General features: G+C 35.0%; 2 protein-coding genes across 2 annotated transcripts; one reads left to right on the top strand and one right to left on the bottom strand.

The window, feature by feature from the left end:
• LOC109825869 (peptidyl-prolyl cis-trans isomerase FKBP15-1-like) lies at positions 817–11,384 on the bottom strand. The gene is made up of 6 exons (XM_020392775.1): positions 11,245–11,384; positions 11,073–11,122; positions 6,401–6,463; positions 3,833–3,923; positions 1,329–1,433; positions 817–1,180 (listed from the first exon to the last, which is right to left on the bottom strand). The coding sequence occupies exons 1-6, from the start codon at positions 11,294–11,296 to the stop codon at positions 1,065–1,067; spliced, it is 477 nt and encodes a 158-aa protein (XP_020248364.1). The 5' UTR covers positions 11,297–11,384; the 3' UTR covers positions 817–1,064.
• Positions 11,750–27,389, top strand: LOC109826679 (protein TIC 22-like, chloroplastic). Its single transcript, XM_020393700.1, has 8 exons — positions 11,750–11,959; positions 14,951–15,025; positions 17,333–17,389; positions 22,706–22,765; positions 22,846–22,926; positions 22,998–23,033; positions 23,151–23,197; positions 27,086–27,389. The coding sequence occupies exons 1-8, from the start codon at positions 11,750–11,752 to the stop codon at positions 27,090–27,092; spliced, it is 573 nt and encodes a 190-aa protein (XP_020249289.1). The 3' UTR covers positions 27,093–27,389.

Below are 27,785 nucleotides of genomic sequence, written 5' to 3'. Positions count from 1 at the left end.
TTTAAATTGAGGTCATAACTGTCCCAATGAGCGCCACTGTTAGAGTTAACAGAATACTCCGTTAGTTTTTAACACCAACTAGCCATAGGGACCATTGTCAATAACTAAAGTGTATTTGAGGGACTAATATCAAAATATGAAGATTTGAGGGACTAATATCAAATTCGCTATGATGTAAGGGACCAATATCGAAAAATCCCTATTTAATTATAACTACCACAATATTGACAATATGTTTAAGACTATAAATGAATATAATCAAGTGTAATAGAAAATAATAAATTATTATAGAAAATAATATATTATCATATTAAATTTTATAAAAATATAATTAATATATTATTATATTAAATATATAAACACTAAATTATAATACAATATTTTATATCATGAAATATAGTATAATAATATTTTTATTCTAACTAATAAAATATATATTCAATAATATAAAGTAATATTATAATAATATATTGCTAATATTATAATAATGAAATATTATTAACTAGGGTATGTAATATGGATATTATAATAATGTTATATTATGATAATATTATATAATATTATTATCTTAGTGTTATATGTAAGATTTTATAATATAATACAATTAAGATATATTATATATTATAATACAATTAACATATATTAAATATTTAATAAATTAATACTTCAAAATTATCTCACTTTCTCTATAATTGTCCCAAGGTTAAGAATGAGGTAATTTTTAGAGTTTAGGACAAAAAAATTTGTACAAAAATGAGATAATTTTGAAAAAAAAAGAGTAATTGTCCCAATTTCATTGCCTCGATGAATAACATCTTAAAATAAAATTCCAATTCCATTGTCCGAATGATAAGTACGAATATCAGCTACTGGCATTTGATTGTCGCAAAGGCACTTTCAAACAAGTCCGAGACAATGTTCACGTTGAATGAGTACAGGCATTCGTTAATTTCTTTATCCGATCCCTACACAACTTACTTTTCAAGACTCTTGACGAGCATATCTCTAGGAATTGGAACCTCAAAAGTTCCCTAACAGCTAGGCCAACGGGAGAGAATTTTTCGCTACAGTTCGCTATCATCATCATCATCATCGCTTTCTTCCTCCTTGGGATTGCCACCAGCAGATGGCTTCCCATTTACGGACACGAGCTCTGTATCAAATATAAGTGTCGCTCCGCCTGGCGTTTCAGTACCAGATTCAATTAGTACTCAAGAAACGAAGATTTTATTCTACCAAGTCATCAAAGATAGGATCACAATGATATCTTTGTTGTCCGTGGCAAAATGTACCTATCACAGAAATTAAAGTGCAGAGGGTGGAATTACCTGGGATAGTTGGAGGGGATCCTTGATCTCCATAGCCGAGCTTCGCAGGTATCTTTAGCTTCCTCTTTTCACCCACACACATTCCCAAAAGTCCTTGGTCCCACCCTGTAAAGTCCATACAATATCCAATCCAGGGTTTAAATACGCATATGCATGGAGTCCGGAAAATATTTCAGCAGACAGTAAAGTATAACATGATCTTGATATCGAAAGAGCACAGAAACATAGTATCAAACTCGAGAACAAGTACAAAGCAGTAGAAGGAAATCAAATGCTTAAATCCCCAACCCATTTTGCTAGTTCGTGAGGTTACTCAAGTGAGCTTTTAGTACTTGATAGAGTTTGCCCGGACATTTGCAAGAGTAATCGTAATTTTCTAGAGCGTAAAAATTGTGGTACATGACGATGGGTAATTCAGAGGGCAATTGGTACTAAATGCTTAAATCCCGACTCCATCTTGCTAGTGTGTGAGGTTACTCAAGATGAGCTTTTAGTACTTGATAGAGTTTGCCTGGACATTTGCAAAGCCATCATAAATTTCTAGAGCGTGTAAAATGTGGTACATGAGGCTGGGTAATTCAGAGGGTAATCAGTAGAGGCTCCAATATACAAATCCCTCACGATCTTACATTATTGTTTCTATAAGATGTCCGGACCACCATTCTCACTGCTAATTGCGTACTTGGACGTTTCTGACAGTAACTTCATTCACAGCTCAAATCTTGCCAACCTTAGATTAGATCAAAACTTGGAATATAAAGGCTGGGTAAGCTATTACATTGTTGACCTTTTCAATCATTTGTCCTAAAAAGCTACTTTTAGGTATAATCTGCAATCTCCTTCTGCAGGCACATTGCAATGTACACATCTATTTAGACTCTCTTTCGCTGCTTCAGGGCCCACTTCCTTTGGATTCTTAGATTGAAGTATTGCATAATGCACTGTTGAATTAGCAGGGACTTGTTAAGATGGCCAATTTGGTTTTATAGAGGATTATTACTATGCTAATGTTATTTTCAAATGTATCGAGGCAAAGGTCAAGAGAAGTAAGATCATCATGATTTGTTCAAGTTTCAGGCAGGTGCAAGCAAGTGATTTTGCATCTCTGTATACAATGCCAGAGGTAAATTGAGGTAAGGTAGGTCACCCACCTGACCCAACAGGAAAAACACACCCAATGCTGTTCTGTGTACTTGTCCATATAACAAGTCAAATTCGGGAAGTTAAATCCCTATTTAAGCACATGGAACCATTTACGTCCTATGTTCCTGTATATTCTCTATTTTAAACGTGAAAATCACACCGTTTGTCCAGATACGGACAAAAACTGTAAAGATAAGTACCCTTTCGCATATACTGAAGTCCTCTCACATAATCACGTTCTCTTCGTATAAACAAAACTCATACTGTAGGAAAGGGAAGCACCTTCACTAGTTGTCAAAACATATCTAAATCGATCTCCATCTACTCGAGCTCAACTAAAATCCAAGCAAAAATAAAACCGACTTCTGATAAAATCATATACTAATGACTAGCTAAGGCTGCACATAGAAAGATGCAAGACAAAGTATAACTCTTAGTTAACTACGTTAATACAAATCTGAGCAAAAGTGGTCTCTAAGGGCCTCCCTTGACAAGTCAAATGCTTCAATATGTCTTCATTACTAACCAAATTCAATCACTTATGATTCTGAGTGAGAACAGGACCAAATAAGAACAATTGAAAACCACAAATGAAATAGGTTTGCTTTGGTCATTTTCAGGTTACATAATTACATAATGTGGATCAAAATGAAGGAAAGAATACTATTCAACACAAATTGTATGGATCACACTCATTATAAGCTTCATGTTATGAACAAACTATACAATCTAAGTGACTTTACAAATAATGCAATATATCCAGTGCTCCACTCCGTCAGATATGCCATAAAAGAGGTCAAATAAAAGTAATCCTGATTTTCTAGCCTCTAAACCTAACATATAGGCTGTATGCAATATATTATTGAATTGTGGCTTCTCAAGTCAGGTAAATCAACACTACAAATGAAACATGAAGCAAGCTTTACGGTTCTTAAATTTTTTTGAATCTGGACCAACACGCTGATGCCGTATAACTGCTCAAGAGCAGGCCATAGAGCAGGACATAAAGGTCTGTTAGGTCAGATCCCAGATTTGTTACATACCAAATTGCACCTTATTTTCTTCTGACTACCATATGGAAGTGTTGCAGGCCAACAGGCTTGCATCAACAAGTGCATTAGGTTTACCATATGGGCACCGACTACTACTAGATGGTTTATGTTTGTCCTATATATCTGCTTCATCTTTTCACCAAAAGTCAACAATGTCCATTTCCAACACACAACTTTCTTGTGATTTTCTGAATTAATTACTTTATTTCTTTTTTCACTTTCGACAAAGATCATAATTAAGTAGTGCCCTTGTGTTAATTAGATATGGTTAACTGAGTTAAATGATAATAGTATCTAGTGTTCAGTTACCTTTGATTACTTGGCCACTGCCCAGAGTAAACTCAATGGGATCACCTCTTTCAAAGCTTGAATCAAATACCTTTCCATCAGTGAGTGTTCCCTGCAACGTAAATAAACATTCTTATGGTGGAAAATGCAGTTGACAAATTAAACAGAATGACTAAAGAGTCAAATAGAGAAACAAGTTGTGCGATCCAATATAGACCTTCAGGGTCCTTAGTACCACAGAACGACATCAAAGTAGTTTTCTTCTCAAGAAAAGGACCAGTGAAACATGGATATGTGCAATTACAGAAATTGAAGATGCCTTAGGTGCTGAATGTAGGTTACACAAAGTAACGAAACTACTGAAGAAAGTGTTACATAATTTTTTGCCTGTATGCTGGTTCCGAGCACCAAAATAAGCTATGTTATTTTCTATCACCAAGCACTACAGTAGTAGATAAATGTTGCATCGATACAATCTTTCAAGAATCAATGTTACTAAACTAATTGGTCTATAGATGAAAATAAATAAATAAATAAACACAAAAAACATAAATATACCAATAACCATGCAAGAGATATAGCTCTTGACGTGATATGATACAATATGGATATGCTACAAAACAACTAAATAGATACAGAGACAAATCTAAAAGGTGAGAATGTTGCTAGATCATGATTCACAATAACAGAATGATAAATAAATAATCAATGTGTACATGTAAATTTACTTCGAGAATATCTATGCAGAAAACTAAATTTTATGGGAAAAAATTGCAAGTTAAGTTTAAAAAATGTGAAAAATTTTACAGTACAGCAGCAGTATATCTTCAAGGCAGCAATGATTTTGTGAAAAAGGTTATCCATAATGTTGTCCTATGGAGGGCTTAGAATCAATAACTTTTATCCCAACCATTTCAATGCTATGGACAAATGTTAAAAAGGATTCTTGGTATGGGTTTTACCAAACCAAATCTAAACCCGTAACCTATTTATATTTGAGAATCAGGTAAGTTCTCCCTCACTTTGAGCGTTTAAAAAGATTGTCAATTTGTCATGTTTGCTCAATTATCTTTTCAGCATATTATACGGAACAACGGATCCAAGTAATTCATCTTTTTAGAATCATCTAAAAAATGATAAACTTGCAACCTAAGCATAGTCTTTATCAACACCTTCTAATGCTTGTTCAATGCTTGTTTGATATATTAACTTGCTTCAAGCTTTTTGGAAGGTTAATCTCAGACCAACAAACAAATGATGTTGATTAAGATCTCTGAATCCCCCAGTTAAAGCATGATCATATACAAAACACCAACCAACATTAATAAAAGTTACTGATATCACAATGCTACAGATTTATGACAACTACATCACTCCGTATTTCCTTTTTTTATATCAATTATTTATTATTACATGATAATTAAACCTCCAAACTCAAAAGCCATGCTTGCAAGACTCCATGCCATCACTGATTGTTTGTCTGCATTTGTCATCATAATTCACATGTAGTGACTGAACAAATAAGCTTCTAGTATAGACTACACTTTCCTTGCTGACTACATTGTTCTAGGAAAATGAAAGCAATTATTGTCATTTACTAGGCTCCCCTGCACTGAATGAGGCGCAAGTTTCAAATAACCTGAGTTGGGCACAACTTCATTGCATATTAAATTTGCGACACCAATAACTTTGGTCGCATTTACCCATAAAATAGTGGAACAAGAGATCCTGCTCTTAAGCATTGTTCTAAACCTCAGACTCCGAGGCAGTTTCAGCCATAGCAGCCATGTCACAGCCACAGTGAGCTTTAACAATGTTCATGCATGAGAGAATTGCAATTCAGGCATAAAAACTGTAATTTCATCCATCTTAACTACCATGCAGTGAGGCAATGGTCGGTTAAATAAGCTTCCTTTTCTTTTGACTAATAATTGATGAATTAACTTTAGAATGTTAACTTAGAGGAAAAAAAGGAGGGACATAAACTCAGAAAACGGAGAAAGAGAGGATTGTTATTTAGGGTTTTTCTAAGAAGTTCAGCTATTACTTTTAATTCTTTTTGGCACTGTATAACAAGATACCTCAACAATATTAGTTGACCATTTTACTCTTGTTTCTTTCCTTAAATAGTATTCTTTAACGAATCCCTTATTACACAATTTTTCACCATTAAATACAACTGTAACTGGATATTTATACACTACATTACTGTATATTTCTTAGGCTGGTTAAATGTTCAGGACTAATTGAGAATTTTGAAGTTGATCGATGGCGCTAACTAGTTGGCCATGCTATTCTATAGCTTAGTTGGTAATTGTCAATTATCAAAGTGTAAATACACCATTTGGCACAGAATCAGTTTACAAGGAATCCACCAACTGCAACTTCAGCAAGGAAATTGCATGGCTGCTACAATATACACATTTCATATGCCCTATTCAATTCAATAACAATAGTAGATGAAGATTTAACTTTAAACACATATGAGACACCAAAAAAGAAATGTTTCATATAGTAACAGGAATGGGGAAAAACTGTTTGGTTTAATTATTCAAATCAAACACATTGAATAAGAAAGTTATTACTTACACGGTAGTGCACTTTAATCTTATCACCTTTGTGAGCTTGTATGCTGCAAGATTCTGGCTTGTACTGAAACAAAAGAAAGTCATCTAAGGAGGTAAATATGGTAGCTCAGAAACCAAGGGGAAGACGTTGATCTTTGGAAGGGGAAAAGATAATAAACACAAATATTTCATGCGCGTGTAATATATTGTTATCAATAGGTTATGGGCTGAAAACTTCCTGAAAGCCTTAGTACTATGAGCATCTGCATTTGGACTTACAGGTGAATAGAAAGACAAAGCAGATAAACATATTTCACAGGAGAAAAACGCAGGAATCAAATCATAAACGAATATTTTATGCTGCTGCACGTACTGTCATGTATTTAACAAAGGATAAGTGCACATTTGGAAAAATCAAACACGGGAATGGATTCCAGTCACTTCATATGTCTAGATTACAGATATTCATTAGAACTCAATATGAATTTGACACTGCTCTGCATGTTCAATTTTATTATATAAGATATGCTTCAAATCAAGGCAGTACATAAACAAGACAACTACTTTTGAGGATGATATGCTCCCATCTTCATAAATATAAATTTGTGGACCAAGATCCTCTTGAAAAAGTCATATGATGCAATAATTTATGTTACACCATCCGGTTAATCTGCTTTAAATAAAAAAAAACCGTAAGGGTGTTAGGTATAGGTGCCCTGCAGACAATAATTATATATTGTAATAGGACCTATATGAATATAACATCCTTGTTCAAAATGGTAGTATGCTATTTTGGTCAGATTTATCTGGTATTTTAATACAGATAAAGTCCTTAGAATGATACTTGACTATCAGACATTTCGGATATGATCGTAATGAAGAGCAAGTGCAAGTATATATTCCGAAAAATTTAACGGTGGAGATTCATCACCCCAAGCGATCGAGCGGCCCAAACGCCCTGCGACGCTTCGAACTTGACGCCATTAAAGGCTGCTCTCGAAACCCCGAACCGACAGATCGGATTGGGCACGAGAGGCGAAGCGACCTATTTCTCCTTTGGAAGGATGATGATCCATCTCTTAGATCATTGATGTAAGACATCAAGATACAGTATATAGGTGACTCATTAGTGAATGAGTTGACTGAATGACTCACCGAGAACATCTAGTTGGTAATTATACTTAACTGTCAAACAGAAGTTCTCAAGTGATATAGTACAAAGTAATCTCATGACCTGAGGTATGAGTGCAATATCTTACATGTCAGTATAAGTGCACTTAGACTTTTACCTAACCACAGTTCTCATTGAGTTGTGCATAACGGTTCTTATTGAGTGCATCCCGAGACATAAGTAGATATTGAGATGCCAAGATGGGATTCGTCTCTCCCAGTATAAGGGGTTGATGTCATAAGATTGTTTGATATAACTATAGCCAGGAAATCCTTAGCCGAGGTAAATAAGATAAACCGAGTGTCAGTTTGATCTTATAGGTTATGAGTTTAATATCAACAAACACTAATCGAGCTATTAGGATTTGATAATTTTTCATACCCTAGGCTCGATAGTTTGACATGATTTGACGAAAAGACCGGACTGTACAATATTATCACTGAGTGATCTTGATAAAATTGTGTTAGCATCTTACATACATTTATCATAACTTATACCCGGGTAGTCTTCATGTGTAGCTAGTATCTCTGTTGTACTTGTGGATATCATCCACTGCTGAGTTCTTAAATTGGGCCCTAGAGTCACACCAAGCGCGTACTTAAATCTTATAAAATACTATTTATAGAGTGATGCGTATGATTAATACGCATATATGATTATACCGGATACACATAAACGGTTATGTATATCGGTAAAATCGGAATGCTATGTGCTTAGGAAATGAATTCCAGTATTTTTTTCCATAAAGTTAACTTTTAGTCAACTAGTTGACTTTTTTGTCAACAGTTGACTTTTGGTCAACTCATTGACTTGTTTGGTCATATGATGACTTATTGGTCAATGATTGTAAAGTTACAAAATATCGTATTTATGAAATACCGTATTGATGTGGTATTTTTATTTATGAAATACGCACTTCATTATACCTTGATTAATGAGTCATGAGATAAGTCATTAAGGTGGTATGGTTTGGGAACATGGTTTTAGCACATAGTTTTGATTCTTCATGATACATTGCATGACTCATGAGATGAGTCATTGCATGACTCATGAGAGAATCATTGTTTTGATGACTCATGATGTGACTCATGGAATGAGTCATTCATGTCATGACATATTCTTTCTCTATAAATATGAGCTCTCTTTCTTCTTTCATGGTTAATGAAAAAATAAAATAAATGGTTTATTCATAGTTACTTTCCATAAAAGAAAAGAAGAGAGATCTACTTCTTACTAAACTCTAGCAATCTTTGAGTAAGAGGAAGTAGGATTTTAAAATACCCCGGGGTGGATATCTTACCTTGTGTCTCAAGAAGACTCCGATTTTATCAAGCTCACTTGAAGACTTGGAGATCCACTACGAAGAGATTTACTTCCACAAGGAGCAAGAGCTAGGGGTTGTTCGATCTTCCATCGAATCACGCTTCGAAAGTACGACTTTCTAACTCTTGTATGCTCTCTTTATTATAGGGATCATGTTAGATTTAATTAGGATGGTCCTATTTTGTATTTCATGCTCTCTACATGCTTAGTATTATTATACATACAGTCTTCCGTTGCGTATTTTGCATGTAATAAGCACGAGATTTCCTTCAAAGGGCCTGACGGTAATGCTGATTAGTTGTCAAGGTTATCGATAGCGGAGAGCGTCGCGTAGCGGTGAGGCATCGCTAAGGCTATTTCGGGCTATTGCGATAAAATAACGGTAAAAAACGTAAAGTCAAATAGCGGCCTAATTTAGATATGTATAAATACTAAAAAAAATTAAAAAAAAATCTAAGAAATCTAAAAGTACATATTGGATGATTTAAAGAGATCCTAAACATGAAATAGACATGTAACAATCACGTAAGTACATATTGGATGATTTAAAGAGATCCTAAACATGAAATAGACATGTAACAATCACGTAATACCGAATATGATTGGAGGAGTCAAAATTCGAGAAGAAGAGCTTAGCGGTGACAGGACTGCCCTAAGAGGAGTTCATGGTGAAGGAGGTGAGAGGAAGTATCAAGGTAGGTACCAGAGGCTATGAGAGGTGACGGGAGTATGCTGAAAATCACAGGAGACGGTGGAATACAATGGTCAAGTGTTGAGTTTAATTTTTAAAAAATAAGCCTCAAACCGCTTTTAAATAGCAGTCAAAAAGCAAATTTTGAATGCAACCGCTCACAATTTACCGTTATGACACACTATTGATCGCTTTTGCGAATAGACATATTCCGCAATATGTCACTGCTATTGCATGATAGCGTAGCGGACGATAGCGTCGCGGGAAGGGACCGCTAACGCTATTAGCGCCGCTATTACGAGGCTATTTACCGCTATTTATAACAGTGTTAGTTGTACATATAAAGTCAAGACATTAATATGATTCTTACAAGTATTATGGCCGTGCTCACACAGATCGTTTTTATTTCTTTGGTTTATATATGTTGGTTTATATGCCCTTCAGATACGTTAAGCTACCCTAGTGTAATAAGGGAAGTGATTGATTATATTTCTTTGTAGACTATAACTTATAAATCATCTGTTAACCAATACATTAAATACGGGAAAAATTGTAAAATAGACCGTTTTTGCTAATTATTTAACAAAATAGACCGTTTTGCTAAATAATTAGCAAAATAGACATTTTTTTGACCAACAGGTCAAAAAGATGTCTATTTTGCAAAACAGCTCAGAAAACATACGGGACTAGTAGTCCCGTATGTTTTAATCACGGATTAATGAAATTTTCTACTCAGAAAACATACGGGACTACTAGTCCCGTATGTTTTCTGAATCACTAATCCGTGATTAGTTGGCTCTAAACATACGGGACTAGTAGTCCCGTATGTTTTCTAAGCATTGTTTTTCAAAATCGACCTTTTTTTTCAAAAGAGGTCTATTTTGCTAATTATTTTTCAAAGTGATCTATTTCACTATATATTTCATAAAAATGGTCTATTTTGCAAAATTTCCCCATTAAATACTTATCAAGAGACAATGAGTATCTCTTTTTGGCTATGTTATGTCACCCAAGTTGTCAATGGACCCAAATCCGGACTTTTCCATCCTATGGAACTTGCAATTGAATAGGGAAAGGAAGGGAAGAGAGAGTAGGGGGGCCTCAGTCCCCTCCAAAAAATTTACCTGCCCACCAAGGTGAAATTTTCACCTATTGCCCCTTCGCTTTAATTCCCCTCAATCCGAAAATTGCATTAGGAAAAAAAAAATCTGGAAAGGAATAATAGCAAGATTCTACTTGGCACAAATCCTGCTTCAATTAAATACTCAAAAAAAAAATCTGGAAAGGAATAATAGCAAGATTCTACTTGGCACAAATCCTGCTTCAATTAAATACTCAACTATTCAGCATTGGGAGTAATCATCAGGCTCAGATCCAGCCCAACAAAACTACTGCCCGCCATAACCCTAATTCTTACTTCAAAATCATAAAGAAATGATCGACACTTTAACAGATCTAAGAAAAACCCAATTTTTATCGGAGTTTCAAATTATACAACGAATTTATCACCTTAACGCCGATCTGGAGTTGCGTAACATCTCCCGAATTCTTTGCAGAAACTTCATGGTTAACAATTGAGAGGGGGAAAAAAAGAAGAGATCAAAATGCAAATTTAATATCCATGAAATTATATATAAATAGATCTAGTTTTAGGTCAATTAGGAAAAAGATTCTACAATACCCAACAAGATTACAGCAGCGATTAATGCGGTGAAAATGCAGAGTTTCGCCATCGGATTCCTCTCTGCCGTCTTCTCCTCCTCTCTCTCGCTCGCTCTCCTGATCTCCGAATATATATGTACGGGTCGTACTTGGTACGATGTTCTGGCGGAGGAGTTTTACCATTTTCGCGTTAACGGGTTTCGGTTTTAAACGCAAACTCAAACCCGACCCACTTGCACCTCCTTACGGCTGATCAACCTTACTTCCATTTTATCATCTACCGCCAAAAAAACTGCTCATTTTATCCCCCCGAAAAACCCTAAACCCTAGCTCTCTCCGCTCACAACAAGATGCAGTTTCCATTTCTAAATCCCAGTCAGCAACCAAACCCCTTCACCTCCTTCGTCCAAAACCTCAAGGCCCAAGCAACCCAATTCCTCCAGTCAACCCTAAGGCCCCGAACTCAACTCCCATGGGCCCACATCTCCCTGCCGAGCTCTGAGACCCACAGGTTCGACCTGGCGATGTCGACGCCGGAGATCGAGGAGAGCCCCGTCTACGCGCTCAGCAACGCGGCCGAGGAGTTCGTGCTGGTGTCGGGGGCGAGGACGGGGAAATCGCTAGGGCTTTTCTGTTTCAAGAGGGAGGATGCTGAGGCGCTTCTTGATCAGATGAGGTCGGTGAGTCGAGAGATGCGGGAGGGGTCGAGAGTTGTTCCTGTGGCCCTCAACAAGGTGAGAAAGAATGTTTTTTTTTTTTTGAAATTATGTTGCTTTTTGGTGTGTAAATCGTCGACAAATTGACATGCAAAGTTTAGTAATTTCAGGAAAACCCCCTGAACTTTGGGATGATTTGCATGAAACAACGATGGAATTTGGAATTCAGAGAAAAACACCCGACTTATGAACAAGATCCACATACTGCAATGCCATTTTTAAACCTCTTTCTGTCAGTAAATACGTAAAACAAAACTCTTCTATTAATTTTTTTTTCCATTTCCCCATGTTCTCTTTCCTGACAAAACCCTATAAAAGAACTTGCCCCAGCTTTCAGGTGGAACTTTTTGAATGCAAGGGGAAAAAGATTGATTCTTAAAGTTTTTTCGGGCAGTGTTATCAGTGGCGGATGCAGAAAATTATCCTTAGTGGAGCGGAGAACAAGTGTCTATTTACCTAAAACTAAAAATAAAATATTATAAGACTATAGTTCCCCGATGGAAATGCATATGGATACTCTTTATTGATGGGATTTCAAGTGGGCTTCTACTTTCCAATGGGCTAATTCGAAATTGTTACTATTTTTTAAAGTATTTTTAGATAGCTTTGGTCTTGGGGTGCAATTTTAAAAGTTTATGGGGGGAGTTAATTGTAAACATTATAACAATTTCTAGATGCAAATTTAAAATTTTTAGGCATGCAACTTCACCCCTAAAATATACATAAATCCGCCACCAAATGTTATTATGCTTTTTTGGTATCTCAATTGTTAACAAATGAATTTCATGATTTTTGTGTAAAATTGCAAAATTTAGTATCAGAATTGCACAGATTTATCTTCTTCAAGAAGGGTATCTTGGGTGTGCAATAGAAATGGGATCATTTCCTTTTTGGTATCTCGATTGTTAACATTTTTATGTATCTTTAAAATCTTTTTTTAAAGATAATTGAATGGAAACAATGTGTTATGTGGCACGTAGTTTGAATTATGAATGTATGAATCATATATTAGAGCTAGTTAAATGTATTTTGAAAATAAATTGTTAATCTAGGTGTGGTAAGCATGAATTTAGTTTGTGGCTTACTGGGTTGAGAAATGTGAGCTTTTTAGTATCTTAGTTTTCTGTGTCCGACTTACTTCTCAGTCTGTCTGACGCAGACGAAGTTTTTGAACCATTTTTATTAGTTTCTGTGACTTTGAATAATGCGTTTTTCAGTTAATTGGTTGCGTTTCCCAATGTCAGTAATCTACGTTGGAAATATCTTGAGTTATTAGAAATTTGCATATATTAGAAATGTGTATAATTTCAACCAGATATCTATCAATGTTACAATTCTGAACCTTTGCAATTGGTTGCGTTGCGTTGGAGTCATGACTTTAAAATACTTAAGGATTATGCATTCAAGTGGTTGTGTTTCGCAATTTCAGTACTTGTCACTGAAAATATCTGCAGCTGTTAAAATTTGTATGATTTCAGCTATATATTGGTCATTGTTGTCTTATTAATATTCTGAAGTTCAACGGCAAGTTCCGTGATTTAGTTCCAAGAAAATATTATATGGTCGATAAACTAACTCTTTTTAATTCTAAAACAAGACATGAATGTAGGATGGTTTTGGACTACCTCGTCTATTGAAAGAGGAAACAAGCTTATAATACCTCTTTCCACATATACTTTACAATTCCTGAGTATCTGCCTTTCTCCCTATATGCTTTATGTTTATATTGACATTGTTGCGAATACTAAAATAGAGGGTCTGATGTATAGAATTGTTTTCTTATCATAAGTAGTGATGAGGTCCTACAGTTTTTGGGATTCTGAGATTAATTAGTTTTGTAAATATAGTTTATTTGCTCTATTACCACCTGCTATCACTTTCTTAAATGAAATCAATTTCCCAACGGACAAAGATAAGTCGTAAGTTCAGTTTACTTTTGTTAGATTTCTTTAAATAGTGCACTCAAGTAGGTATGTGGATTACGTAAGTGATAATTGTTATTGTTAATTGCTGATAGGCCCTTTGTACTAAGCCAAAGTTCGGATAGACTCCCTGTAGTTCTGTTGGTGCAGACAGACCCACTGAGTGAACTCTTTTTTCTCTTTTAAGAGTAAAAAACACTCAAGGGTCTATCCACACAAATAATATGGGCCGTCTATCAGCACCAATAGAACTACAAAGAGTCTATCCGCAAATAACCCTGATTTTTATTAGTAATTAGTTTACTTCATAATAGAAGTACTGCTTGCTTGAGTGTATTTCCCGTATATCCCTGTCTACACCAGTCTTTGGAGACATGGGAGTCTAGATACGAATGTACAATGAACATCAAATACTTAAGCTCATACCGACTTAAGCTCATACCGACCTTGATCTGCTTGTTCATGTTAGTCTCTATTTGTTCTATGTTACTACTTCATATTATAATGATATTTATTACCGCCTCCATTTTCTGTCCATGCCCTTCATCCATTTGATTTGAATCCAGCCTCATCTGGGTGATGGTCCCTTGATCAGATATTCTAATTTTATTTGGAAGGTCTGGATCTTAGAAGCGGATCAGTTTCCTTGAAAGAACCAGAATATTCAATGTATATGGATTGACTCATTTATCATAGCTAACCATCCGTTCCTTTCCTAGGACAATTCATTATGTAATCTATTTATATCATGCTTAGACATGTATATCAAATTCTGAAAAGAATAAAGCATGGAAATCTTGGTAATCTTGAAAAAAGTTGCACTTAGTTGTTGTGAAACCCTTTTCTGAATCTGAGAAGTTATTGAATTTGAAGCCATTGCCACATTTCCTAATGCATTTGCTACTTTGCTCATTTGTGTTCATTGTTGGTCTAAAAGCTTGAAACTGATCCAATATGCGGCCTTTGTTGTAGTTGCTCATTTGTGTTTCGTTCCTTTTATTTCTATCTCTTTTTAATTTATTTTGTTCGTATTTTCAATATGCTTGGTTTGCCTTATCTTCTTTCACCCCCTTTGATGTGGTTGCAGGTATTCCAACTTAAAGTTGATGGGGTCGCTTTTAGGCTTATTCCTGATACTCATCAGGTTGCAAACGCCATTAAGGTGAGTGCTCTGGCAGCCCTTAGAGCCAGTTGCTTATACTATACTTCCACCAATGGAATCTGAAATTAGAGCTTTGCTACAGGGACCCAAAATATGGGACCAATAAAGGGGACAAGTGAGGTGTCCCCCTCTTATTGGATAATGAGTTGGTCATCATTAATGATGGCCAACTCATTATCCAATAGGAGGGGGACACATCACTTGTCCCCCCTATTGGTCCCATATTTTGGGTCATTGAAGAATTTTTCCTGAAATTATTGTGCTTTGCAAAAGCATCCTTTTTGCATAAATTGATCTAAATCCTTTGGTCATGATACAATACTGATAATGTGATGCATCTAAGAAATGTTTGTTCCGCGGCATTTATTAATGGGGTATTTGGATGCTTGGAAATGCATAAACTGTTCTTTTGCGCATTAGTTAGAAGTTAGAACTATATAATATATATGTAAACTTGTTATTCATTTGAGTTAACCCTAAGGTTCACCTATTTTTATCATCTTAATTGGGAATGTTCCCTATCACTATGATACTAGGTAATTTACACCAAGAAAAACCTGTCATGTATGTTCCTGTATCAACTATGTTTTTTTATGTTTAAAACACTGTTAAGGTATCAGCATCCATGTTTGCCCTGTTGTCTTTGAGCACGTGTTGCTGCAAGATGAAGATATATATATATATATATATATATATATATATAGTGTATCATTAGTAGTTAATATATATCATTTCTGATCCTGTTGAAACTTTTGATGTAAATCCTCTACTTTTTTTTTCCTTGGCTGATATCTTTCTAGTATTCTCTTTTATTTTATTTTTTCATTAATAAAGGGAGTTAAAGTACTAAATAAGACTTCTTAGAAAGACATGGTAAGGTTGTTAATTCTTAATTGTGGTTATGATAATTGTTAAGTACATGGAAACGGATTGAGTTCTTTTTCAGTCAGGAAACTCCTTTGCCTTAGGGTTGCAACTACAGTGCAGTTGAGTTGAGGATCAGTCCTAACCTGAACTAACTTGTAAATTCCTTCACTCAGCCATAACCTAGCATGGCTTTAGTGGTTGTGATGGATCCAATCTCATCAGGTTTGGATGGGGTGGGAGATTCTGTGGATCAAGTTTTTGTTCAGACGGGCGATTGGTGGTGGAATGGAAAGCTTGAAAGGGTTAGATAGGGTAGGCAAGAAGGTAACAAGATGAAGAGCGTACAATAGGATTGTATAATTTCATAATAATAGCATCTAATACTCGAGCAAATGATATGTATTTATTAATTGTGTTAATTTTTTTTCTCAAAAGGATTTACATGATTTGAGGTGAATACATAATATAAAGATTTTCTGGCTGGTCTGAGCGTGCCTCAGTTTACTTTGAGGATTGCCTTGCATTTCCTTGAGTGTTCATCGTCGCAATCATTTTGGGGAATATTTCATTACGGCCGTTAGAAGGTGTTTAATTGACTACAGGTAAACTGTTTCTGATTTTATAGGAAAAATTGTGGGGAAATGGAAAGTGTTTTCCAAAGGTAAACTTGCTGATTACTTTGAACATAAGAGATAACTCAATGAGTTCAGTAAGAATCAAACAACCATAAATTCTAGGAAGAACTCCATTACCTTCCATGTTTTTTTCAGACATATCAGTAGCATCCATTAGAATTGACCTGCAATCATCAATGACCTTGCTGCAATGATATATGATATTCCTGTCTATCTGCACAAGCTTCAAGTTGAAACTCTGGATGAACCTCATATTCTCACTGGAAGTGTGATTTTCATCTACCTTCATAGCAGCACAAACAAAGAAGAAGAAAGAAAGGAAGGCAGGAAGAAAAGGAAGAAACAAATAAACATGTCAAAAAAAGGAAAATAAAAGGTTCAGGCGTCAGATAAAGAAAATCTGTGTACTCCTGTTTTAATTGCATGTTGGGTCATCTAGGTTTGTAATTTATTCTGTTTGAACCATAAACATGGTGAGATAGAATCAAGTGTATTAAGTTTCAAATGGAGTTTTGCATATGCTTTTGTTTCAAAAGTGGATTTCTACTAGACTACTACATTGCAATAGGATGTATCGTCTGTGTCTTTGTTGCATAATCCAGATTAAGGAAAAAGTTAGTTAGTCATCTATACCTGCTTTAGTTATAAAATATTTCAACCGCACAAAATAGCCACCATAACCGTTTTAATTATGCAAATTTTCACATACATACACACATGAAACCCTCACACATGTTGTTTTCTTGAATTTGAGCGGACTTTCAGTTATATCCGTCTTTTGAATGATGAAATTTTCGTTACACAGGAAAAGGAGAAGATTGGTGATACTGTTGAGGATTTCCCTGGAGTACCAGTTTTTCAGGTTCTCACCTCATTCAATTTATAATTTATTGCATCAGATCTCATAGAATAAATATGTATTTCACTAATGCTACGTCTGATTGATGATTTCTGGCTTTCTGGTTCGCATAATCAGTTGAAATTGCTCATGGTGATTTGGCATTATTAGAGGATGTCCTATAATTTGCTTGTAGAGAAATAAGTTGTCACCATATCTTTAATTTCCTTCATGGTTTTGGACGTACTTTTGAGAAGCAGTCTTGAACATCTCCTTTTTTTGTGCTTAATTGCAATGCATTTTTCCTTCTTTGGGTAGAGTTTTTGCTCACTTATATATACAGCTTTAGCTTTGTGCTACTCTCTTATTCTGTACTTGCTGTTCTTTAGGCCAAGTATTTGCAAGGGGCTCTTTTTCATGATCATTCTAGCATATGTTTGGTTTATTTCGTGTTCTTCCATATGTATAATTTATATAATTTATTTGCATTTTGGTTGCCAGACATATATTTCCTTATTATCTTAATGTGTACTTTAGAATGGAGAGTACAAGCCGTCTATTTACGATGAATTCTCTAAACAACTCTATGTTTAATGTTTATTTTACATTTTTCACTTTATGAAGGATGAGTTTCTTGTTAGCATTTGAAATTCAAGTTTAGACATAAGAGATGAGGAAATGGGGAGGACCTTTTTCTCCCGTGTCATTTAAACTTGCAAATGAAGGAAGATCTTTCAAAGAGGGTGATATAGAACAAGGGGAAATCATACATTCCTACTTAATACATATTTTAGAAAAGACATTGCTCATTTTAAAATAAAAGATCTGGTTAAATATTTATGCAATCGACAAATCCGAAGCATTTCTCTCATATCTTCTACACTATGGGTCGGGAATTCGTGTGAGGTTTTTGTTTTCGGGTCTTTGCTTTTCCAACTACAATTGAAAACTTTTCATAATAAATTTATAACACTACTATTCCTCATGATGAGTGCATCCTAGTTGAGGATTGCAAAGTTTTACTGGGGGTAAAGAGGTCCATTATTTTCAACCTTGCATAGATTAAGACATGCTTGAAATTGCCAGTGCCTTATTTTATTTATTTATTCTTTATTGTGTTTGTGTTGGGGGTGGGTGGGCGGTGGGGGTGGGTGGGCTACAAGGTTTGAATTATTGATATTTTCCCACTGAAATTGGACATGATCGAAGATTAATGATGTACATAACGTGCAGTATTTCGGCCTGAGAGGAGCACAGAGCTTTAATTTGGGTTATACACAATGCTGCTTGTATCTTTTGGTTTATGCAACTATTCAGCAGTTACTAGACATTTCTTCTGAGAAATATTGACTAAGATTTGTTAGGACAGATTACATCTCAGTTTCCTGAAGCTGATTTTTTTTTCACATTGGTTATAGACTCGTAGTAAATGACTGAATTCTTGCAATTCACTTTTCCTATGAATGGTTAGTTCCATCAAGAGCTATAGAAGAGGAAACAGAATAAAGAAGTTGTGCAAATCCATAAAGATACGAACTGTAGCAAAAGAACTGCGATGTATCACAGTTTAATGGAACAAATTCCATTAAAGGTACATTATCCTTCTATTCTAAGGCCAATTTTCATGTCTTCATAATACTGTTAGTAGGTTCTTAACCATGGGGATGTTTAGACACTGGAATTGATTTAGCTTTTGGCTTGTATTGTCCATGGATAGATTCTTTATCGTTGTCCAAATTTACTTGAGGATTGTCCGTTTGTTTTATGTGTGTAAACTGTTGACCCATATGGTGGGTTTCTACAATTGCTTCTTGCTATCCAGGTTTATTAGAAACCTTTCTTGCTCATGAGCCTTCTCAGAATAAAGCACCATACATAGGCTTCTCAGGGCCACTTTGTGAAATTCAATAAAAAAAAACTATCATTCAAAAACTTGTATATCATGGCTGACATTGATGGAAACTTGCTAGAATGACAATTAGAACATATATCAGAATCTGATCCAAATTGGATTAGATTCTTCATTTTATCAAATGACATAGTAGCAATTCATATGTGAGACCATTGTGAGAATTGCCACAGAGTGCATAAGCCCTCTAGCAATGTTGAGAAATTAATTACTTTTAATCTAATCTAATCTAATCTATCTAATCTAATCTAATCTAATATCTAATGTCATTCTGAAAGTGTGTAGCATGTGAAAACATTTTTTCTGAAAATGCCCTCTGACAGATCCATACATACTTATATTAACACACACATATACTCAATATAAATGTCATGATTATAGTCAAATAAATAATGATGATGATGATGATAACATGGTGATGACGACGATGATGATAAATAAATATGCAAATAGCATGATGAAAATGGTGCTATAACAAGTCTATCAAATTTATGGTGATCCACTAATAGATTAGCCTTCATTGCTAACGTTACACTTACCTCCATTATTCATCCACCTCTCCTATATCCATTTACTCACACTAACTATTCATTATTTACCCTTCAGTTTTTATGACCTTCCAATTCACTCTTACCTCTATTAAACCCACTCACTTCCACCAGAGAGAATGGGCTGAGAAGAGAACCAAAATATCCCCTAACTCTTCTCGATGTAAATTCATTCCTATCCAATCTTCCACACACCCATTTACAATCTGACTATCTCCAACCTTCAACTTGAGAAATTCTACGAACAAAATTCCAACAAAAGTGAGAAACCTAATTCATTAAGAAGCTCAAAAGAAAATCAACTCCTTCCACCAAGCAAATGGCGGGAGTCATGGGCGATGGTTTCTTATAGATGCAGGCAAGTGTACTGTATTGCAGGTTGTGGAGAGTGTTGGTTAGCTTCGACATGGTGGCACAAAATATCTTAATATGGAATATGAGAATTGTTATGGTGATCATACTCATGTATCCTTCCTAATCCGTATTAGACTTACAATCTCTATATAATTCAAGGAATGCTGAAAGTTTATGAGTTCAAATGTTTATGGACATTATTAGACATGTTCTCTTGAATGGTTTAAAATTTTGAGTGGTGATGTAGGCCGAGTGTGACTTGATAATTTATTAGGAATAATTTTAGATTTTAGAGTTAGTTTAAAAAATATTTTCTTGTGTAAAATTTAGTGGATTAATAAATAACTAGAAGTCTTTTGTTTATTGTTTTCCAATGTGAGGCAAAGACCTGTAAACTTTAACTATGATAATAAGTCTGAGCAATTCAAGAAATGTTGATTACTTATGTGGAAAATTGCTTAATTTAATTGTCCCAAAAATGCATCAGAAAAATACAAATTGACAGACACACAATAAAAATATTAAAACGAAGATTCCATCTAGCCCCAGTCCAGGCTAGCTCAATGCTAAGAAATGAAAAGTGAAAACAATACAACAAAATAAACAATACCAAACTGACCCAGTTAAGGAAGCACATAACTAAAACAACCCATTTTAGTCGGGCCTAAACAAATAACACATATAAGATGACAAACATCATATTAACCTAAATTTTCATATTTGCAAAAAGAACCCCATTGATGTAGGTATTTCTAATAGAACCCTAAAAAATTGCAGATTTTGCAGCAAAATCCTTAGAATTCACATAATTTACAGAAAAGATAAAAAATTGCCAGAAAATTGCAAATTTTGTAGATAAGTTCCCAGAACTCATAAAATGTGTAGAAAAGTAAAAAAAGACTTCCAAAATTGAATTAATATTCATTAGAAGTAATAATTTACTAAAACTAATGCTAATAAACTAATAGTAATCGAAACTAAAACTATTAATTTAAATTTTTCTTGAACTAACAATTTCAATAATAATATTTAATTGTCAAATTAATAAATCAATATGTATTAAAATAATTTTTTAATAATTTTTTGTCTAATGACAAATATGACTACGTGCAATGCATGTACACTATACTAGTGGCACTAAAAGCAAACCCCATGTTGTATATCCAAAGCTTTGTTGGTTCTCATGCATATCTCGGAACACGTTTGCGAAAGAAAGACTCCAATAAATTTGCATTAAAGAAAGACTGAATTTCTGAATGAAACCTGTTCTTTAACTTTGATAGCTATTGATTCTTTTCTCCTACTTACCATGATGCTTGTTAATTGTTAGATGTTGTTGTGGAAACTTGGGAACTTTGATACTCATAGCTATTGATTTTTTTCTTATATTGAATTTTTAAACTATTAGAAACTAGGTAGTATTGTATATTACTTTTTTCGGATTAATATGAGCAACAAACACCAATGCGACATGGACATGGGATGTGGGAAATGGGAATGGGTGTCAACTGTCAAGTATCCAAATTTTGTAGAGTGTTGATGGGGGCAACCCTTAAACAGAAGAAGATAGAGACGCAGATAAGGTATGACGCAGATAATCTATTTTCACAATATGTGTACATGCATGTGTGCATCCGTGTGCATACTCACATGGGTGTATTGATTATATAGAGGAACAATGTGATCAATGTACCACCATCTCATGACATTTTTGAGGGTCTGGATGACTGTAAACTAAAATAATATTTGTTAACACTCTGGAGTTTGTACCTTGGTTTTCATTTCTATGTTCTTTCTGTTTTCAAATAGAAGGATATCCTGGTTTCCTTCTTCTATTACATGTGACTCATAGGATACATGTATCCAAGTGTAGTGTATATAGTGCCAAGCACCGCCAGATTTTGTAAATTGTAGTCATGGTGTGGCAAGCAAATTTTGTCTTGCCTTTTATTATTAAACCTTCCTAAGTTTTATGTTAACTGTCATGTTACAATCCAGTTGTTTAAGTTCAGTTGGTTGAATTATAGAATAATTCTATGTGTTTGCTAATTTTTAAGGCTTTGATTATAATCTCATTTCAGACATGGTCCTCTGTGTCATATTTCTTCAGTCAATTCATGAGATTTGAACTAAAGCATATATTTCACAATATCCTAACAGATTATTTGAAGATCAAATCACAATATATGATATCCAAATCAGCTTTTATTCAGATTAATCTTATCACTGATGCACCACCATCGTTGATTGAAAAGGCTTCTTAGCTAGTCTTCTCAATGAGGCTGGCATTCTTGCATTCTCTTCCTCGCACTGTGGGAGGATCAATGCCGCTTTCTATCTGTAAATCTTATCATATTAGTAGCCCTGTCATCATTATGGTCATCATGTTCTGACTCAGTTTGAAAGTACCCATTTTCCTTTCAATGTCTAAGGTCATCCATGCTTGCTGAATTGTATGCTAGATAGGTTCATTGTGGGTTGTAATTTCAAAATAATCTTACTGATAGTCCACTCTCTTGGAGATTTCAGTCAAGGAGCTTGGTTTTGAGGAGCCAGAATAGGAGATATCGCCCAGTTTTCTTCAGAAAGGTTCGTGAAAAGGTTCTATATACTTTATCATCTACAATCAGTAATTCTATCTGTAGCCTAACTGTTACGTATCTGTAAAGGAGGATCTTGAAGAGTCACTTCATAGGGCTTCTCGTCAGCAGAATCAATTAAATCCTGCATTCAGGAGGGGGGACATTCAGGTATTATGTGATTCGCTTAGATTTTAAGTATTTATGGAAAATTGTGTGTGATGTTTATTTCTTTCTTTTAGGTTTCGATTTTGGAGGACATAATCAATTCGATGAAGGTGTTGACTTCGTCTGTTGTCTGACTTATAAGATTATTGAAAGATTTCATTATTAACTATGCAAAATACAGGATAATTCCGTATCAAAGTGGGATGACGTCGTCTTCATTCCTCCAGGTTTTAATGTCTCAGTCGATGAGCAGGGGAGAATTGCAACAGCTTAGGTGATTATCTGATTTTTGTGCCTTAAAGTCATGAGTTAAACTGCCTAACGTCATTTGTGAATCATTACTAGCTTCTTATCAGTCAATAATATCTGCTACTATTGCTTATGTCTACTTGTAACATGAAACCCTAAATGGTGGCAAAATACGAGCTACAGAGCCAACATATTTGGTACACTTTGATGACCAAAGAACAAGAATAATGAAACCAGTGCTTATAACTAACCGGCAGTAAGCATGAACAAAATATTCCCAATTTTGCTTTCTTACAATTTAATATGGATTAGTTCAACATTGTTCAATATAGTATCATCTAGCTCTGGTAAACAACATGCACACCAGTGTTCGGTTTGATATGCTGTATTTCTCAATATTTTAACCTACTTGGTCTAATTTGACCTCATTGTAGGATATTCAGATTGTCAGATTGGATTTATCAGTTTGAAATTTTGAAATATTCAGCAATACTAAATATCCAGCTAAACTGAATGTACTAAGGTTGAATATTGAGCAATGCTGAATATTTATATTGCTATAGTAGACTAACTTAAATCAATATTGGCAAAGACTACATTACTTAAAACTATTTTGAATGTAATCTGGATTGCACTTATTCTTCCGCTATGGAGGTTGGTTAAACTGTTATTTGTGTCGTATGACACGATGGTTGTGTCCTTTACGGTTACATGTCCCATATTAGACATCTTTGCTTCTTGTCTATTACTTGGTTTAGGGTTTTCATATTATGAGTATGAGTACATAATGCGTCAATTATAAATCAATTACACAGTGTTTTAAAAACGCCCTGGGGCGCCTAGGCGGAGGCGGTGCCCAAGGCGTCTCAAAAGCCCTTAAGCGGCGAGGTTTAGACGCTGGGAGCGCCTACGCGGCCGCCCAGCGTTATGCAGGCCGTTTAAACGGCCCGCCCAAGAATATCAAAAAAAAAAAAAAAAAAAAAAAAAAAAGGAAGAATATCAAAAAAAAAAAAAAAAAGAAGAAAGAAAGCGGGCACAAAATAAACAAACCCGAACCGAACCCAAAAACTCAAACAACACACTAACCACTAACCCTAATTCGCGTTCTCGCACCCGACGCCGCCACATTTCCTCGTCGAAGCCTTGTCAAAGATCCGAAGTTCTGCTCCTCGTCGAAGCATTTCGGTCCTCGTCGAAGCTTCTCGGAGCCTATTGTGGCCACGTTGACTGCCGAAGCCCCGTTGAAGCCCTCGTCGACTGCCGAAACCCGTCGAAGCCCCCTTGTCGAAGACTCCAGCCTCCTCTTCGATCACGTCTTGTCATTGATCTCGTCTAAGCCTTTCGTCGTTGATCTCCGAGCTCGTCTTCGATCTCCAAGCTTCACCGATCTCGATCTCAACCTCCCACCTCGTCTTTGACCTCCCACGAGTCCCACCAACAGCTAAAAGCTTCACCGATCTTTGACCCTTTATATTTTGTGTAACAAAGTATAACAATAAACTCATTCACTGAATTTTAAGTTAATTAACAAGTAACAACAGTAAACTTAAGTTTAAGTAAACATAAATTTTAAGTTAATTAACAAGTAACAACAGTAAACTTAAGTTTAAGTAAACATAAGTTGAAGTGACTTTTGCAGTATAGTTCTCGAACAAGTAACAACAGTAAACTTAAGTTTAAGTAAACATAAGTTGAAGTGACTTTTGCAGTATAGTTCTCGATTTCAAGTAGCTACTGTTAATATTAAGTTTAAGTCAAGTTAATATTTAGTTTTTGTTAACAGCAAACTAAACTTAAGCTTAAGTAAACAATAAACTTAAGTTAACAGCAAACTTAAGTTTAAGTTTAAGTTTAATTAAACAGTAAACTTAAGTTTGAGTTGAGAATGAGTTTTGCACTATTGAGATGAACTTATAATTTGTATTTATGCATCTTTGATTGAGTGTATATATAATTATCTTTAATTATCGTAATTAAAAAAAGAAAAAAGAAAAAAAAACGTTCAGAAACCGCTTAGGCGCCCGCCTAGGCGTCTAAGCGCTGGGTGCCAAGTCCTGCGTCTAAAAACGCCCAGCATTTAATATAACATTTCAATTACAATTGTGAAGTATATAAAAAGTTGAAACATATAGAACACAGTTTTTAACTTTTACTACTGTAGTCATTTTTTACGCAACATGCTTAACTTTGTGATGTCAATAAAATAAAGCAAAGATTAATGGGTTCAAATCTCTGATTTTGTTTTTCTATTTTAATAGTCTTATTCAACACAGAGTTATGGAAAAGAGAGAAAAGGGAAAATTGCACAAAATCCTCCTGAACTTTGTAACTTCAATGATTTGAACTTTGGGGAGTTTCACAAAACCACCGAACTTTTGGAAATTATCGTTAGTGAAGTTGAAGAATAGAACACACTGCCTCAAGTAACCTTTTAAAAAAAGAAGGCAATGAAAAATAAGGGTATGGACAAAATTTTATTTGGTGGCTGCAGTAAAAACAAAGTCCAGTTTTGGTCACTCAGGGCAGGGTGCACCTAACACGCTAAGCTTAATAAACTAATCATGCTAGCAAACTGGGACAGTTATTATTATTATTATTATTTTGGGTGGGTTTTTTGTGTGGGGACCCCACAGAAAGGGGGGCAGGGGGGGTATGGTATTTACAGAGTTGGTGCAATACACTCAAAGTTCAGACGTTTGGTGAAATTTCACAAAATAAACTTCTTCCTCTTTTTACAGAAGTGATTAGTAACTAGAAGAGTGCTTGGCTCAACACTGTTTCTTACTTTCTTAATAGGATATGCTACCATGATATCTCAACTCCGAAATATTTTGTAAATATGACATAGTATCCCTCCTTACTTGACCCTTGATTGTATTAAGAACTATTCTCCTGCTTCGCGGGGTTGTATTGGATGTGGTAAGGTGTTGCAGCCATATAATACCTGATAATTTAAGTTAAGGGAGAATGACAATCAAAACTACTTTGTCAATTTCATTTTGGCTCATAGATCAATAACTAATGACTAAAGAGGGATAATATCTTGTTGAGACTATGTTCGAAACAACATATAAGAATTGGGGGATATAATAGCAATTTCGATGATTTGAGGGACTAACTAGTACTAGGTTTGAAACAACGTATAAGATTAGAGGATATAGTAACAATTTCAACGATTTGAGGAACTAATTTTGAAGCAACATGTAAAATTTGGAGGATGTAATAGCAATTTCAATGATTTGAGGGACTAATTTCAAAATATTAAAGACATAAGGATGAATATCAATGAACCCCTAAAAAATCTTTAAATTATTTTTGGGATAGTGAAGTTCCTTCTACTTGACTAGGAATTTATCACAAATTTCCACTTAGTGGAAGATCTAGAAATACAACTTTGGATCAGATATCTGTCCTCTACTTATTATGATCAAGACACACTTTGTTTGATATTGCAAACTATTCAGAAGATTTAATATCTATGCGGAGGAAACTGAGAATAGAAGGTAGGCCTCCTTTTCCCCCCTCTAATGACCGTAAAGATCTAATAAAAGGGTTAAATACATGAGTAAAGTTCAATTGGGTTTGCACCATTGAGCCTGGTGCGAGAGTTAACATAGTCATGTTACAAAAGAAGAGATTTGCTAACTTATTGTTACTATTATTTGATGATGAGATTAGTTACAATTAAGTATCTTGTGAGGTATGGTGTAATTACATGGTGATCCTAGAGTTTGTGTATTTACACAGGTAGCCTAGAGATTACTGATTATAAATACACGAGTGACCTTGGAGTATGTTTACTTTTTCCTTCTCAGAATTACTCGTGTAGATACAATCGAGCTGCGTATGTAGATACACGGACCTCAGTACCTGAGTACCTAAATGTAATTAATCCTATTTGCTGCTTGGGCAGGTTCTGATAAACTGAAACGAGTGGTTCCAGGCCAAGAGAGAAAGCAACGGTTGTTGCGTAATTCTTCGCTGATAAATGGAAAGATTTGGATTGAAGTATTTCGTTGCAACTTGGCACATACCTTATTGCAGGAATCTAGAGTGTTGTATTGTAAGTCCTGTTCTAGTGTTCTCATGGATGAGCTTTTTTCTGTTGTTTTGCTAGGGTGATGCTTGCTGTAATTAAAATTTTATATTATTTTTGTGACGGTCGTGTGTTTGAACTTTTTCTGTTGCAAAGACTTGTGCTCTTTTTTGTTGTTGTTGTCGTGCTGTTCCTTTGTTCTGTGTTAACTGGGAGTTTGGTTGGCTCTTAGTTTGTAAGAGCAAGTGCAACAGCCTCCCAAGGAGGCTCTTAAGGGTGGGTCCAAACTTCCTTTTTTAATACTAGGGATTTTAGAGGGGGACTGCTCCTGACTTGCGTCCTAATTACCGGAGTTTCATGAAACTATCTTTATGTATCATCTTGTAGACTTATAATAACTAATGTGCTTTTTCAACCAATATCTCCGTTAATATTTATGAAATACCAATTATATCCTTTAGTTGAAAATTGTTGGTGTAAGAGGACAAGTTCTTTTTGTAGTATTTTGTGGCTTTTGTCATGATGTCGTGTGAAGGATGACACTAAAAACTTGACATTTTTGCCATAGCAAGGTAAT

This window comes from Asparagus officinalis, chromosome 10, assembly GCF_001876935.1.
Source record: "Asparagus officinalis chromosome 10, Aspof.V1, whole genome shotgun sequence".
Lineage (NCBI taxonomy): Eukaryota > Viridiplantae > Streptophyta > Magnoliopsida > Asparagales > Asparagaceae > Asparagus > Asparagus officinalis.
This window is presented reverse-complemented; position numbering and strand designations above follow the sequence as displayed.